The sequence below is a fragment of the Mastomys coucha genome, unplaced genomic scaffold (assembly GCF_008632895.1).
Source record: "Mastomys coucha isolate ucsf_1 unplaced genomic scaffold, UCSF_Mcou_1 pScaffold1, whole genome shotgun sequence".
NCBI lineage: Eukaryota > Metazoa > Chordata > Mammalia > Rodentia > Muridae > Mastomys > Mastomys coucha.
In genome coordinates, this window is record NW_022196891.1 from 78625199 (window position 1) to 78636896 (window position 11698).

The 11698-nt window shown below is 41.6% G+C and overlaps 1 protein-coding gene across 8 annotated transcripts in view; it reads left to right on the top strand.

Annotated features, from left to right (window-relative positions):
* Positions 1–11698, top strand: part of Dnah14 (dynein axonemal heavy chain 14) — a 230250-nt gene that overhangs the window by 62582 nt on the left and 155970 nt on the right. For all 8 annotated transcript variants that reach the window (XR_004109335.1, XM_031336881.1, XM_031336892.1 and 5 more), the window contains 5 exons: positions 1839–2010; positions 3612–3716; positions 3811–3929; positions 4712–4786; positions 5850–5937. Coding sequence is in view for 7 of the 8 variants with exons in the window: in XM_031336881.1 (XP_031192741.1) it covers positions 1839–2010; positions 3612–3716; positions 3811–3929; positions 4712–4786; positions 5850–5937 (559 nt within the window). In the remaining variant the exon portion in view is untranslated. The remainder of the gene's footprint in view (positions 1–1838; positions 2011–3611; positions 3717–3810; positions 3930–4711; positions 4787–5849; positions 5938–11698) is intronic.

Below are 11698 nucleotides of genomic sequence, written 5' to 3' on the forward strand. Positions count from 1 at the left end.
AGGAAGGGTAGTGGGCGAGAATTGCGAATCCCTGGAGGGCTGGGCTGCATTGGGACCTTCCAGAGAGACAGGAAGGGTAGTGGGCAAGAGTCGCAAATCCCTGGAGGGCTGGGCTGCATTGGGACCTTCCAGAGAGAAGGAAGGGTAGTGGGCGTGAGTCGCGAATCCCTGGAGGGCTGGGCTGCATTGGGACCTTCCAGAGAGAAGGAAGGGTAGTGGGCGAGAGTCGTGAATCCCTGGAGGGCTGGGCTGCATTGGGACCTTCCAGAGAGACAGGAAGGGCGCCTGGGCACGGGAGTTCAAGTGGCTTCCGTGATATTTCTGCAGAGCTAGAGAAACACTTAACACCATCACCCTAAAGGAAGAGCAGGACAACGGTGGAAGGTTCTCTGGAGAGTCTAACATGTGCAGCCTTGAAGTACAGGATAGCAAAAATGAAGGCTCTTCTTCCCTGGAGAATTCTAGAGACAAAATACCAAGTTAGACAGTGGTGACAGATGTTTCCAAACCGGGGCTTTCTAAAAAGATCGCCAACATCTATCAGTTAACAACCCCCCTCTCAAAACAAAACAAAACAAAACAACCCAAAGAATGCCACTTATAATTGGAGACTGAAAATTGGTTATATGAGATCAGCTAGAAAGAATCAGGGAATGGTCCAATAAGTTCTTGCTGAGGTGAAAGCCCAGACGTATATCCCATAGGGCAGGCAAGAGGCAAAGAGGACTCGAGGTGATCGTAGCTGAGTGGAAGACTTCCCCTCCGACGTCCCCACCTCGGTTTCCAAGCCACGGAGAACTTGAATCAGGTTGGGCTAACCGGATGGGAAGTCCAAGTGAGCAGAGAGAGTAAAAAGACAATACAGCTCTTGGAAATATCCCTTCATTCAACTCAACAGCAGTGGGAATAGACTCAGATATATATATGTGGTGGTTTATGCCATGTATGGGTTTTGATTCTTTGAGCCAATGGGTGAAACAACGATTACCCCATAAAGGAAAAGTTCTATAAGGTGGGTGGCATTTACCTTCATTCCTTAGCACCTAAGGCTGGGTAAGCAGCTACAGAGCTTGGAGTGTTACTATATACACTAGGATATACAGTCCTGCCTGTAGGCTGTGTGTCTCCTCTGCCTTCACATCGGAGTGTGTCCCTTTAAAACCCAGATGTTAGGACTTGCCCAGGGTTTTCCCAGGCTTCCATTGCAGCTCCTTTTATGTGTTAGCTTTCAACTGTGACAATAATATCCAACTCAATCAGTGTGCAAATGAGAAAAGTTTGTTTTGGCTACAGCTTGGAGGGCTTCAACTCACGTTTGCTTGACTGGTTGCTCTGGACATGTTGGCAGGGCCGTATATCACAGCAGGAACAGATGGTCAGGGGCCTTTTTCCTTAGGGCGCTATGGCTAAGAACAGAGATGTGGGAGGGGGCCTGGAGTTTCAATATCTCCTCCAGGTCAGGCCCCACTGGCCTAAGTCCATCCTAGTAGGTACATCTCCTAAATGGTCTACCTCTGCCCATAGTCTGAGGGGCCGGGGACACACTGGCTTTCAGGAGGTGTTCAAGACCCAGACTGTAGCATCTCTCAGGCGCAGACGGCTTTTATTTAATTTATATAGAATTTTTATATATCTACTTCCTGTAAGTTAAATCTTGATAAATTATAATTGTAAGTTTAATCTATCCTGGTTTTTTCCTTGGGATATATGCTGCTTATACAAACTAGAAATAAAATGCCCAATCAAGTCAAGTAAAGCATATCAAATTGTCTTATGAATTCAATAATACAATAGATATTAATTATAACATTTATTCACACTTAATTTTATCTTTAAAGACAGCTGGCAGTAGAGGCAAAACTTTACTCCCAGGTGCTTCTCACGTGGAAAGAAATAATGTCCCGGGTACAGAACAAACTCAACGCTCTGCATATCACCATCACCACAGGGATCCTTAACATTCTGAGAAGTTGCAACGGCCATCTTGAAAGCATAAGGAGAAGTCTTGAGGTAAACCCGGGCAGCCAAGGGCAGCAGTGCTCTGATAACTGCAGAAACTTCCAGGAGGGTCAGCCTTCCTCTCTGCTGGCCCAGCTGCCAGCTGTTCTAAGTCGTGCGGCCATAGTGCTATCAAAAGAAAAAAAAAAGGGCAGATTAATCAAATAACCCTCAAGCAAAGGACCAAGCCTTTCCATATACCTACATTTCCTTTCGGTTTCAGCAAGCGTTATGCTGAATGAGGCGGTGCATTTGAAGTGCCAGAGCTGCCACAGAAGGAGTACTTAATACTTAAGGAAGGGCGATGACGTTACTAGCCCTACCATTATTAAGTTGATAAGTGGATCTAGAGTGGATGCCTTGAGATTGTGAGTGGGCCAGAAAGGCAGCCCTTGTCCATGGTTTTTCCTTCTCGGGTTTTCCATCACTCACGGCCAATTCTGATTTAAAGATACTAAGTAGAAAATTCTAGAAATGATTGGTAAGTCTTAAATTAGGAACTGTCTAAGAAGTGATGAACTCTCACCCCATCCTGTTCAGGATGCAGCTCATCCCTCCGTTGGGGGGACCTCCCTTGTGCGTGTGTCCTGCAGAGTAAACAGTTGATTGCTCCTCATGTAGCCTGCCAGCTGCCACTGTCTCACAATGCTGTCTCTCAGAAAGAGGAAAGGTTCATAGCTCCCCAAGGTTCTAGGCTCGCAGATAAGTGTGGAGAGTTGGCCCAGCTAAAGAGCAAGTGGTTGTGTTTCAAGCAGCCCAGAAGCATCATGGGTAAAGAGGAGTGATAAGCTAGAACTTCAGAGGTTTCGATATTAAGGAGCAGGATACAGAATAAAGGAAAACACAAGGTTACCCAGGGGCAGAACAAAAGTGAAATTACCGAAGTCAAAATTGGTCTTTGGAAGTACCGACCTGCTCCCAAAAGATTCAGCAGGGACCAAATGACAGCATGAGAGGAGACCGAGAGAAAAGTAGAAACCCTGGGTTTATAAATGGCCTTTTCAAAACTTCTGAGAAGGCGGGTAGGTGGGCAGCAGCTAGGAGATAGCAAACGATGACGAGGGTGTCCCATGTCACTGAAAGCAGAGGACTTCTCTAAGAGAGACTGGAAAAAGATATCTTAGGCCGACCCACGATGGCAGCCCTGCCTGTCACTGTAGCAAAAGACAAGACTGGAAAGATGAGCTGCAGACCGGGATGAGAGACGTGGCGAACTGGGTAGAGTAGAATTTGAGATAGTCTGAATGATGTGTTCTCTGTGGGAGTGACTTCTCATGCAGGGAACAGATAGGAAAGAAAGCGGCAAGCATGGGAGGGAGTCCCGGTGGGCGATACGCGAGCCCTGCCAGGGCGCTGGCGCATGTGTGGCACACGTGTGGCAGGCAGGGCATGTGTGGTGTATGTGTGTGGAGCAGCAGAGCTCTGGCCTGGTTGTTCCTTGGCTGTTCAGTCACGTCTGTGTTCATTTCCCTTTATTTCACTTTACTGAGCACTTTAGCTTTCGTGGGGCATAGACTGTGATTCTGGCTGGAACTAGTGTGTACCCTGTACCTTCAGTACTCCTAAATGGCTGGACATACGTTCTTAGCTGTCTTTCTTTTGGCTTTGGACAGGAGTACCTTGAACTTAAAAGGATAAGTTTCCCGAGATTTTACTTCCTCAGCAACGAGGAGCTTCTTGATATTCTAGCTAACAGCAAAAATCCCGAGGCGGTGCAGGTAAGCGTTGTCCCAGCGCGCGGTGTCACCTCCGCACTGCCAGGGCGTACTGGGTGACTAACGCGTGTGTTAACGCGTGTGTTCCGCTCTGCAGCCTCATCTTGTGAAATGTTTTGAAAACGTAAGGCACATGCTGCTATGGAAACAGGGCGTCGGCCCTCCCTCCGTGAAGATGCTCATCTCTGCCGAAGGAGAAGGCCTAGTGCTGCCCAAGTACGAGGAACGCGCTGTGACCAAATGCTTTAGACTGAAGCGCCTCTGTCCCAACCTCCCTGCTTTGAAATTTGTTAAGCAACCTGTTTCTTCAAAGATAATGTCCTCCTGTGAACATAGCCTCTCCCACGCCCTGCCTCAACACTGCGGGCTCTTGCTCACCGCGTTTACTTTAAAGTTGAAACAAAAGAAAGCACCCAACCCCCGGGCACTAATACACACTGGCTTTTGTTCCACCTGAATCTGACGTTTCTGATAGAGTGGACATTTACTGTCTGGGGCATGTTGGTGTTGTTCTGACCTGGGTTTCACTGTGGTGGGTTCGTAGGTGAATGCAACAAGCCCAGGCCTTCTGTCACACCCATCCTGTTGAGTGGCCTCAAAAGAGTCCCTCATCTCTAGTACTTGGCTCCTGAAACAAGCTTTAGTTATTGAGAAAAACAACGCTGTGCACAAGCCTTGCTACCCAACAAAAGTCCCAGCCCAACTTAGGTATATAAAATAATCATGAAAAAAAAATACCGTACAATTCATCTCTCATGCACTCATTTTTCTGGAGAAATTTTATGCTGATTTTTAACAGAATTCCCTAAAGTTATGTATTTTTCTGCATGGTTTTCCAAGCGAAAAATCAATAGAAACTAGAAGTCACAGTATTATAGTTCTTAGCGCCATAAGTAATATATGTATGTTGAGAACTTAATTTACAAGTTTTGCAAATAAATGAAGTGTTATTATCTATAATATTATAGTAACTTTTATAACTTTTTAACAAATTATAGGAAAATCCGTGTAAGAGCTGCTGTAGAACAATGGATGGTAAATGTAGAAAAAAGCATGTTTGATGTGCTGAAGAAGTAAGTGCAGCGTTTACTTATTAGTCCTAAAAAACAAATATATATATGTGTGTGTGTGTGTGTGTGTGTGTGTGTGTGTGTAGGTATGTAAAACTTGCATAGCTACCAATATAAGTGAAATTTTCAGAGAAACACTCAGAGTGGATTCTAACAGAGCATGCTGGATGGGTGATGGAGGGACTGACTCTTTCTAAAGCTCAAAGACCCCATGAAGACTGCTCTGTTCAGGTGTGCATGGGCACTATGGGCACCATTACCAGCCAATACCTGAACTCGGTTTATACCTGGAGGTGGGAGGTGTCTGTCCTGGAGACAGAATGGGCCTCGTTCACACTAGGCAACGGTTGGCAGGCTGACAGCCCTCGCTTATTATTGTGTTCAAGAGTCTCCTTTTTGTACTTTAGTCTGTTATTGCCATCCACTTACAGGGAAGAAAAGTAGCCCTGAGTATAAGCTTTTAAAGTAGATTGGTCCAGAACAGTTATGTCCCATGTGTAACTTTTTATTAAAAGCTTCTTTAACACAGTATGTTTTGATTCTATGCTTTTCCCTCCCAGACCTTCTCAGCCCCCCTCTGCCTCCCTCCCTCCCAACTCCATCTTCTTCCTTTCTCTTTATGGAAAAGCTACTTTAAGTTTTCATTGTTACTAATTTTCTGAGAACCAGCCCAGGGTTTCTAGAACACAGCCGATTGTTAGCATTTACGTGACATAATTATGAATGTATTGGCTTTTCTTTGCTTCTGCTTCTGTCTTGGCATGAGAGGTGATAAGTGAGCCAAAAAGAAAAACCTTGTAAAAATTATTTGTGAACATAACATTTTCAGCTTCTTACCCTTGATAGCATTGTAATTCAAAGCTAATATATGTCTCCTCTTAAGCTTTATATATATATTTCTACTAACCCAGGTGGAGAGCTTACTGACAGGTAAAGCCCAGCTCAAAGAGTATATTACTCATAAACATGTGTTCAGATTAAAACACCAATGGTGTTTATGCTTTATCACTAAATGGCATCATCACTGAGTCTGTATGGATAATATAAATGTATTTTTGGCTTGTAGATTTATAATTCAAGGTATTGAAGACTGGAAATACCATCCTTTTTCCGACTGGGTCATGTCGCATCCCGGACAAGTGGTCCTCACTGTGGTGAGTCCCTGCTGCCTTGAGTCACAAAGAGAAGATTGAATGTGTGGCTGCAGTGCTAAGAAAGTAAAAATATGGAAAATGAGTTATTATGAAGGGTACTGGTACATCCTGGTTATTTCTAAATATATTTAAAAATAAGATGGATATATTTATAGACACATAAATAACATCATAAATACAGTAAAATTATTACAGAAATGTCCTGGTATTCATTTTAGAATTCTTTCACATTTTTAGAGTTTAAAATATTTTCAGATTGTAATATGAAATTAAGATAATCCACAAATTATTTTCTTAAAGTCATCAACTATATTACATTATAGCACATTTTTTGTTGTTGTTGCTGTTAAAAGTTACTGTCCTCCTAATTTGTAAGGCATCTAGAGATCTGTGTCATGGTGTGAACAGGAAATATACCCTACACCCATGTGTGTGAGCACTTGGACCCAGCTAGAGGTGCTGGACCCAGCTAGAGGTGCTGGATGCCTGCTTAGAGGAGCCTGGTCTCCAGGGTTGGGAGTGAGAGGCAGACCTTAGGGTTTTGTAGGCTGGCTCCGTGTTCTTTCTCTGTCAGTATGAGAGCAAACGGCTGCATGCCCCTGATCCCACAGCTGAGAGCTGCTACCCTTCCCACACTGGGCCTTTTCCTGACACAACAAACCCTAAGCAAAGATAAATCGTCCCTTATTAAGTTACTTCTTATAAAAAAAAAAATCAGTCCCCAGTTTCAGGTTGCCTGACCCACTCAATTTTCAAGTCTTCATTAAGGTCACCTAGGACTGTAGATAGAAAATTTGCTCTCCATGTGACTAAGTAAATGCCAGACCTTACGCTGAAGAGCTGGTATAAAATGATTCTATGAAGGAGACAAAATTATGGGGGGCTCCATACATTTCTGTAGTTTGACAGATTCAAATAGTCCAGTGTGACCCGAGAGTAGCTCTTTGTCAGCTTAGTGGCCCAAGAGTGATTAACAACAAGCAGCAACTGCCTTCTGCTCTTACAGTGAACCCTCTAGAGTAGACTTTAGTTTTAGTCACTGAATGCACTTCTGCCCGGGTCCCCCGACCTCCATTACCCATTGCCTATTTCCCACCTCAGGGTGCAATTTATGCTTCCCTAGAATTTACAGGTCTCTTGATCTCTCTATACAGTTGTCTCTGAATAAAAAGATATTTTTGAAACAACAGGACAATGAAATAGTACTACATAGTATCCACGAAGAGATTTTTTTTCCTATATAGATTTGTCCATGATATACAAATTACTAATATATATTAAGTATATATAGTAAATATAGTAATTCTCCTATCAATAAATGTGCCACCATTCTAAAGTTGGTGGGGCCTTGGGAATGGAGCTGATAAGTGAGTTACCTACAGTCTCTCACAATAGCCAGCTTTATGTAGAGCTCCTCCCATCCATACATCTGGGAGGAGCATGAAGACACATTCCCAGAACAATTCAGGGCTTTTGAAGAGACTAAGGTCACGAGACTCTTGTCCTGCCATCTTGGAATCTTCTCACAGACACTTGGAGTTCTCCTCACACAACTGTATTCCTGGACCATATTTCAACCTAAGGGTATCAGTAGAACATTTTTTTTTTTTAATGCAATGCACAGAATTTCCTCCCTCAACATAGATGTTTTCACTTGAGGCTGTAACTCATGCATTGTCATCTCATGCTGTGTGCAGTGGAACCCCTGACTGTGTAGTCATTTTGCCGGCATGCTTCCCAAGCCTCCATCTCCAGCCACTCATAATCTGCTGAGTGGGAGCCTACCACGGCTTATTAGATTGGCTGCCAAATACTGTTTGTTCCCCAAGAAAGAGCGCAGCAATTAGTTGTCCAACATCAAATGGTCAGCCTGAAAATACAGAGCTTGAGCAGATTGTATTTATACATATGTATGTATGTATATTCTCAACGCATATGTATGCTCCTAATATATTCCTATGTATACATGTATATACATACACATATATGTGTACACATTTAAGTATGAACAACAATTAATTAAAAAAAAAAAAAGAGGCCATGAATTTGAAACATAGTAAGGAGAAGTCTATGGGAGGTTTAGAGGGAGAAGAAAGGGAGGGGATATTATGTAATAATATTATAAGCTCACAAAATTAAAGGAATGCAGTTTTTAAACTTTTATTGCATTATGATGAGAGAAGTTACATGATTTCAATTTATCTGACTTTGTTAACATTTAAAAAAACATATTTTAAGTAAATAGAATTAAATCATATTCTTGTTTCCCTTTTGTACCCCCACTCCTCCCAGGGACCCCCCCATTCAATACCTACAATATCTTTTTTGTCATATTCCTTAAAATTTATAAAATATTATAACAATAAAAATGAATATTATAAAAGTTGTTTGATATAAAACAATAATCAATTTAACAGTCTTATATAGATGCTTGTCTATAGCAATACTGAAAATACATATATTTTTCTCAATATAAATTTTAAATAACTCCAAACATATTAACTGTATATTTCAAAATAATACATCACTACTAGTATTTTCTTAAATGGACATAAATATATAAAGTCTTTTTGTTTGTTTGTTTTGTATTTAGTAGAGTTTAAAATCTTGGCTCTTACTGAGGTACAAGCCCAAAGTAAGAACTATTTTTAGACATTGAGAGTTCATTGTAATAAGGCTGTATACTTCAATGACCCTCACATCACCAAAGGCTTTTACCTCCATCGTAACTAAGCTAAGAGTTGACAGTTCTGCTGTGCCAAGGGATGAATTATAAGCTCGATTTTTGGATATAGACTTCCTGCTATGGTCAAAGCTATTTGACTTGAGTGAGTGACTTTATTCTCAGCCCACAGAGAACAGGTTACATTCATTTAAGAAATGGTGTGTGTATTAAGATGGTCTATCCATAAAGTCATTCACCAACTGTTTCAATGAACAATGGTTCTGCTTGGAGGGTGGCACAGATATTAGGTGATGGTAAGAATCTGGTTCATTGGCTGTGATGATTTGGAAAAGCATTCATCTCAAAGAGTAACTTATAAAGTCCTCTTCTTCAAACTAGATACAAGAGTTACAAACGTCAAGCAAAGCACCCAGTCTCACTCTTTGCTGTTCTCTTACAAGCCACCTCCCAATTTAATTGTCTACATTTCTTTTGGCTGTATAAATACTTTTGAATTATGTAAGCTGTTCTGAAAACCATAGTATAGTGTAAAAACATGAAATAAACAATACTACTAATAGAAAGGCTAAGATAGGAAGAATCAAGATTTCAAGACCATTATGTTGCACACAGCAAGACACTGTCATGTACAAACAAGCTGAAAGTATATATAGATTGTACAATATTGGACCTATTTCTCCAATTACCAAATTAGAGAGACCATTGGATGACAGTCAATAAATTTCTAATTCCTCATATTTTTGGATTTCAATCAATTAGGATATGTTGGTAATATTAATTTTCATATTAAGATATTAAGCAAAAGTAATTGTCACTTCTTGTTTTTGTTGTAAGAGGTGGAATTAGGTTTGTATGGATTTGTTGAAAGATTGCTTCTTCTAGGGTGTAGTTTCGCTCCTTATGTTGATGTTTTCCATCTATTATCCTTTGTAAGGCTGGATTTGTGGAAAGATACTGTGTAAATTTTGTTTTTTCATGGAATATCTTGTTTTCTCCATCTCTGGTAATTCAGAGTTTTGCTGAGTATAGTAGCCTGGGCTGGCATTTGTGTTCTCTTAAGGTCTGTATGACACCTGCCCAAGATCTTCTAGCTTTCATAGTCTCTGGTGAGAAGTCTGGTGTAATTCTGATAGGCCTGCCTTTATATGTTACTTGACCTTTTTCCCTTACTGCTCTTAAAATTCTTTCTGTGTTTAGTGCATTTGGTGTTTTGATTATTATGTGACAGGAGGAATTTCTTTTCTGGTCCAGTCTATTTTGGGTTCTGTAGGCTTTTTGTATGTTTATGGGTATCTCTTTCTTTAGGTTAGGGAAGTTATCTTCTAAAATTTTGTTGAAGATATTTACTGGCCCTTTAAGTTGGAGGTCTTCACTCTCTTCTATACCTATTATCCTTAGGTTTTGTCTTCTCGTTGCATTCTGGATTTCCTGGATCTTTTGGGTTAGGAGCTTTTTGCTTTTTGCATTTTCTTTGACTGTTGTGTCAATGTTTTCTATGGTGTTTTCTACCCTTGACATTCTCTCTTCTATCTCTTGTATTCTGTTGGTGATGCTTGCATCTATGACTCCTGATCTCTTTCCTAGGTTTTCTATCTCCAGGGTTGTCTCTCTTTCTGATTTCTTCATTGTTTATGTTTCCATTTTTAGATTCTGGATGGTTTTGCTCATTTCCTTCACCTGTTTGTGTTTTCCTATAGTTCTTTAAGGGATTTTTGTGTTTCCTCTTGAAGGGGTTCTAGCTGTTTACCTATGTTCTCCTGTATTTCTTTGAGGGTGCTATTAATGTCTTTCTTAAAGTCCTGTATTATCATCATGAGAAGTGATTTTAGATCCAAATCTTACTTTTCTGGTGTGATGATGTGTCTAGGACTTGTTATGGTTGGAGAATTGGGTTCTGATGATGCCAAGTAACCTTGGTTTGTGTTGCTTATGTTCTTACGCTTGCCTCGCATCATCTGGTTATCTCTAGTGCTACCTGCCCTTGCTAAATCTGACTGAAGCCTGTCCTTCCTGTGATCCTGGTAGTGTCAGAACTCCTCAGAGTCAAGCTGTCTCTGTGATCCTGTGATTCTGGGATCCTGTGACACTGGGCTTCTTAGACTGCCTGGGAGTGCAGCAGCTTCCTCTGGGTCTTTTGGCACAGGCTGCAGAGTTTGTGCACAAGGTCTGCTCAGGGCACCAGCCCAAACAGATTGGAAGCAACCCAAGCCACTGAGCTAGTGGAGTTCTTGTGTGCCTAGTCCCGCTGGTCCCAGTTACTCCTGGTGTTGGGACAGATGTTATGTCCTCCTCACCTCTGATCCTGGGTGTGTCAGAGTGCCTGGGAATGGAGCTTCCTCTGGGTGTTGTGGGACTGGCTGTGGAGCTTGCACCCAAGGTCTGCCTAGGGCACCAGCCCAGAGAGACCAGAAGAAAGAAATGCATTTTTAAAAGTTAGTTTGTGCTACCTGCAGAAAAAAAAAATGTTGACTAATGCCCCAGGTTTCTACCATCTATCTTCTTAACCTTTTTTTGGAGAAATATTGCCACAATGAGTTTCCTCTACGCTGACTATTCCCATTTCTATAATTGTACAGCTTTCTTTATATGTTTTTTAAATAAGTGCTTCCAATTCAGCACAGCTCAAAGTAAATTCATGATGACTCCTTATCCAGAAGATGCTATCTAGACAAGGGGCTGATTTTACAAACTTGGTGGCTTTCCTGTTGATCTCCTTCCGTTAATGTCCATGGTCAGCCTGATTTTAACCTAGCCGGTCTGCACAGCTCTCATATGCCTGGGAAGAATAAATCTGACAGATGACTCAGATAGTAGGAGTTACATAATGTTTTTAAACTACAAATATAACCATTTGTGCTAGTGCTTTTTACACTAGAGTCTCATGGAGAAGACAACACTAATTTAATCTGGGGTTTTTCTACCCTTGTGAATGTGCTCAGGCTTTAATTTAATGATCATGTGTTAAGAATGTAAGACTTATTTCCAGGCGGGCAGTGGTGGCGCATGCCTTTAATCCCAGCATTTGTGAGGTAGAGGCAGGCAGATTTCTGAGTTAGAGGCCAGCCTGGTCTACAG